The 6,000-nt window shown below is 44.9% G+C and overlaps 1 protein-coding gene across 1 annotated transcript in view; it reads right to left on the bottom strand.

Moving 5' to 3' along the window:
* LOC105912887 (protein Dok-7) overlaps window positions 1-6,000 on the bottom strand; it is a 38,468-nt gene that overhangs the window by 20,936 nt on the left and 11,532 nt on the right. Inside the window, exon 5 of the mRNA XM_012841894.3 lies at window positions 1,490-1,609. Within this exon, the coding sequence (XP_012697348.2) occupies window positions 1,490-1,609 (120 nt within the window). The remainder of the gene's footprint in view (window positions 1-1,489; window positions 1,610-6,000) is intronic.

Genomic DNA, 6,000 nt, shown 5'->3' on the forward strand with positions numbered 1-6,000 from the left:
GTAACCCGAGGAGGGGGGGGTGTGTACTCGGACGGAATAAGACAGAACAGCTCTCTGATTTAAGCCAGTGGGATGCTGGTTCTCACCTTCCTTTTCAACAAGGGGTTCAGTGAAGCCTACTTTCAGCTACACCTTCTGAACTGCTTTCCCACAAGGCATGACAAGACTATATGATGATATAAATGATGCCAATACTTTACATAAAGGTTCCATTAATTACAAATATCTCAAACACTAAAACCGTGAATATTTATTAACCATGAGTATTCACAAACTTTCTGGAATTTTACATGCTGGATTTCATGTTTAATTTATAATTTTTTAATTTTTATATATATATATTTTTAAGATATGCCTGATGCTTCACATACAGAATCTCTGAAATATCATCGACACGCCATGAACTGCAACATTTCCGGTAATTATGTTACTCAATCTGTACAGCAAATTTGTTTTTGAATGCTGACCTGGTCCTCTCCAGCATCATATTCCAGTCCGTTGCCAAACAAATGTCCAACACATGGTTGACTTCTCAGAATGGTTCCACATAGTTCTACCCAGCTGTGTTTTAATGTCTGATTGTTGTTGATACAGTCCTAACCGATATAAGTGGTTTTACAAGTGGCGCATGGCTGAGTCGAAGCAGGGAGAGCTGTTTGTGGCAATTAAGCAGACAGATGTTTCAAATGCAAAACCCATCTGGCAACTGGCATCACTGGCAAAGCCCATGCCTATGAGTTCAGAGCAGACACACAGAACCCAACAGAGCTCAACTCTGTGTTTTTGTTTAGAGAGAGGTTACACATACGTAATTCCGCAATTTCACAATTTCATTAACACAAACCAATGATTTGTAAACTGTAAACACTAATTATCTGGGCGCGTCGAACCATCTCATGCTTCACCACAGACTCAGGCTAACCTGACTCAGCTAAGGGTTTTGGTTAGCAATCTGGATCCACAGTGAATCACCCGCCACACAGAAAAACACAACCACCTCACTAAGCTTGGTCCAATGTATACTTTCCTGGAAATGATGGTCTGGGAAAATCTAGTTTACGTCAACATCAGCACAGTAATTGAATTTGTCTGGCTGTACGTGACTATGTGGGCTGGGTTGCCGCCAACAGAGGTTGTGTAAGAAAGGGGGTTGAACAGGGCAAAACCAATGAGTATCTTTGCAGACACACTGGCGTGTTCCTTCTCCATCTCCGTCTTTTCTTAACCTTGATGAAACATTTATGAAATCAAAGATCAGTTGGGGAAAGTTGACTGGTGATCGATAGATTGGATTCTCTGTCCAGTTATGAACCAATCACGCTCTCTACACATAACACAATAATCTACTAATGCAACATTGCAACAGGCAAACACCCAATCCCCCACCCCACCCCCGACACACACACACCCACCCCCGACACACACACACACACAACCCAACACACACACACACACACACACCCCGATAAAGTAACACCCCAGGACTGACCTGGCAGGACGGGCCGCAGGCCGAAGGGGCCGCGGGAGGGTGAGATGCCGCGCACGATGCAGTCGAACAGAAAGCTGATCTGCTCCCCTTCTGCACACGACAGGAAGAACACGCCAGCCCCTAAACACACACACACGCACACACACCAACACAGAGGGAGAGAGTGAGGCTGACTGATTAAGACATATGCAGACAGACGCATATGCCCCCAGACACATATGATAGACATACGTAGGTGTGCAGACACAGACACACACACACACACACACACACACACACACACACACACAAAGACAGACACACACAAATACAGAGGCAAACATAACCACACATGAAGGAGGACAGGCAGGCAGACACACACAGTCATATATACACACCCCACAGATCCCATACACACACACACACAGCCACATTAACACACCCCACAGATCCCATACACACACACACACAGCCACATAAACACACCCCACAGATCCCATACACACGCACACACACACACACACACACATAAACACACCCCACAGATCCCACACACACACACATATACACACCCCACAGATCCCACACACATACACTGTGTGATCTATCATACACTCATATACATCCATAAACATACATACACATACACACACACACACACACACACACACACTCAATCAATCAAGCTCAAACATTAGATGAATCACCGATTCCAATTTCTGCCAGGCTTACTCCACATGCACATTTATTATTAATGATCAATAATCAATTAAAAAAAAGAATACAAGCAAAGAGAGTAAATCAGTCTGTATTTCATAAAGTGACAGGCAAAAGTGATGGAATACCACATATTGTATTAATAAAATACCCTTTCTAGCTAAGAGGCTCAACTCTCTGGTTCTTGCACAAATTCTCTCTCTCTCTCTCTCTCTCACACACACACACACACACACACACACACACACACACACACACACACACACACACACACACACACACACATACAAACACACACATGTCAATCTGAAGTGCAGGAGAGTTGTTCCCTCAGTGATCTTACAGGCCAGACTGTCATCTCACACACACACCCTTCGGCCTTTCAGTCTGTGTGCCCTGACCTGCTGTCTCTCTCTCTCTCTCTCTCTGGCACACACACACACACACACACACACACACACACCTTGGGCCCTTCTGTCTGTGTGCCCTGACCTGCTGTCTCTCTCCAGAGCAGTAAAAGCCCTCCGAACACCAGATGTAAACATATTACCAGCCACACTCTCCACCTCTTCCTCTGGCCCTCATAAATGCTCTCCCTCTCTCTCTCTCTCTCTCTCTCTCACACACACACACACACACACACACACACACACACACACACACACACACACACACACACACACACACACACACACACATACAAACCAGCACTCAAAGACCCACATGCACTGACACATAAACAATCACTCAAACTCTCTCTCTCTCTCTCTCTCTCTCTCTCTCTCACACACACACACACACACACACACCTTGCCCTGTATGACAGATAAGGGCATGGGAGTGCTAGCGGCCACAGTCTCAGGTGTTGGCGTTCTGATTTACAATGCTGTTGGTGAACTATTATACCTTCTCACTTGGACACACCATATGCACCGACAGGAACACTCCCCTTCAGACAGCTGTCCAAATGACAGGCTTGTTGTCCTCCCCTCCAGACACACACACACACACACACACACACACACACACACATACACACACAGACATCACACACATCACACACACACACACACAGACACACACACACACACACACACAAAGCCCAAGGCCTGAACCCCCTCGAATAAGCATTGGGCAGGAAAAACTCCCTTTTAACAGGAAAGAAACTTTGAGCAGAACCCAGCTCCTGAAAGGGGGACCCATCTGCCTGAGTCTGGCATATAATGTGTACTGTTGGTGTGCCGTTGGCAACGCAGTCTCTGCCAAACCATATGCTCCAACATGAACACTCCCCTTAACAGCACACACAATGATAGACAGACTTCCTTCAATATGGAGACATTAGCGCAACCAGAAGTGCACTTGTCTGTGAGTCCACACTCTCTATCTCTCTCTCTCATGCGCACACACATACACATATACACACAAGCATTGACAGTGACTGACAGAAGAGACTTTTTGCCTTCCTCTTATCTCCCGCCTTCCTCTTATCTCCCACCTTCCTCTATCTGTGGAATGTTGCATGAATTCTGTCTGACAATTTTGTTTGGGCTTGCATGCTGTAGTGATGAGCCAGTTTTCCATAAGGTGACTTCATTCATAAATCTATTTAAAAATGTATTACTTTTTCATATCTTCATTAATCAGGCATTTTTTTTTATCCAACAACAGGTAAAGTATATATTTTATATTTGAATAAACAGTATTAATTAATCATTTACTCTATGCACTTCATTTCTCAAGCATATCTGCTCTTTAGTGAGGCCAATTCTCACATAGACGCAGACAAAATCTACAGAAGCGAAAGATGAGATCTTGATGAGCTCTTGATGAGATCTTGGGTTTAAGTGCCACTTGACCTTCCTGAGACAGCACTGGCCAGAGTATTTGGGTACGTGCTTCCCAGGCAGAACCACAGTGGCCTGGATACAGTTCCGTACAACACATTATCAGTAGGATGAAACGGACCTCTCACGACGGTCCGAACCCAACTCACGTTCGCTATAAACGGGAAAACCATCCATCGCTTTGACGAATTTTCCTTCACAACGATAGGAAGAGCCGACCTTAAAGGATCAAAAAACAATGTCGCCATGAATGCTTGGCCAATACAAGCCAGTTGCCCGTGGGGCCATTTTTGAGAACAAATTGCTCCTAAGAGTTCTCTAGTGGCCCTTTCAGTGAGTTCCTAAACGGTCCTAGCTCTGTACATGGGAAACAACCGAGCGATACACTATTCCAGCCAATCAGCGTGATGCTTCAGGATCACAGAAGAATTTCTGAAGAATTTGATTGGCTGTTCATTGAGCGCGGCGGCGCGTCTGGTGTTCAACCGACCGAAAAGGGCACACGTCACCCCGCTACTCATCGAGCTCCACTGGCTGCCAGTAGCTGCTCGCATTAAGTTCAAGTCACTTATGCTTGCCTACAGAGTGCTTACTGGTTCTGCTCCCACCTACCTAAATGCTCTTGTAAGGGCAAATGTTACACCCAGGACGCTGCGCTCGTCTAGTGAGCGTCGTTTGGCACTGCCGTCCGTGCAAGCACGGCAATCCAGACTATTTTCATTTGTAGTTCCACGTTGGTGGAACGAACTGCCTAGTACTACCAGAGCAGGGGCGTCCCTCTCTACCTTCAAGAAGCTTTTGAAGACCCAACTCTTCAGAGAGCACCTCCCCTCCTAACTGGCACCTGACTAGCGCTTAACTTGCACTTCAGCAGTTACATTCCTGCACTTCTTTTTCCTCTTTTCTAGGTTGTTGTTTTTCTAATTCTCATGTAAAGTAGTATTTATTGTTACACCATGCTTTTTTATTGCTCTTAGCTTGACTGTTCTCTCCCTTGTACGTCGCTTTGGACAAAAGCGTCTGCTAAATGACTAAATGTAAATGTAAATGTAGCTTAAATATCAACAACCTTTCGGCAGAAATTGTGCACTGCACCTTTAAAAGTCAGAAGGACCATGGAGTTGGCCTGGAAGCGGTTGAGATCCATTCCTGTGTCCTGTACCATCTTGGGTACCAGCGTCGTTTGGCTCTGCCGTCTGTGCAAGTACGGCAATCCAGACTATTCTCATTTGTAGTTCCACGTTGGTGGAACAAACTGCCTAGGAATACCAGAGCAGGGGCATCCCTCTCTACTTTCAAGAAACTTTTGAAGACCCAACTGTTCAGAGAGCACCTCCCTTCATAAACTGGCACTTCGACTAGTGCTTAACTTGCACTTACAGCGGTTACATTCCTGCACTTCTTTTTCTTTTCTATTTCGTTTTTTTTATTTATTATTTATCATGTAAAGTAGTATTTATTGTTACACCAGGGTTCTAATGCCCGTAGCTTGACTGTTCTCTCCCTTGTACGTCGCTTTGGACAAAAGACTGGACACTAAATGACTAAATGTAAATGTAATGTAAATGTAGTGTCCACATAGACAGCAGCAGCAACAACCAGGAGGCTGAAAGAGGACACTGGCTGCTTCTCATCTCAATCTCACCCCCCACTTCCAGGGGGTAACAGCTCTGATAAAGGGTCCAGGCTATGAAATGATGAATGACTGTCACTGATGAAATGATAAATGACAACCATGAAAGTACGAATGACTCTAAATGACACCTATTACTGTCCGAGAGGCAAGATGCAGTGGTGATTAAGTAATCATTTAGGTAGAGAATAATGAGAGATGGAGCGGTTGAGCCATTTACGCGTCTCCTAATTATTTCATTATAACGGGGTCTTGTTCATCACAGTATTTTTTTCCCAGGAGGTCGTGATTAACATTGTCTTGGATTACAGTGAACCCAATCTCTCAGTATACAT

The sequence above is a fragment of the Clupea harengus genome, chromosome 18 (genome assembly GCF_900700415.2).
Source record: "Clupea harengus chromosome 18, Ch_v2.0.2, whole genome shotgun sequence".
Lineage (NCBI taxonomy): Eukaryota > Metazoa > Chordata > Actinopteri > Clupeiformes > Clupeidae > Clupea > Clupea harengus.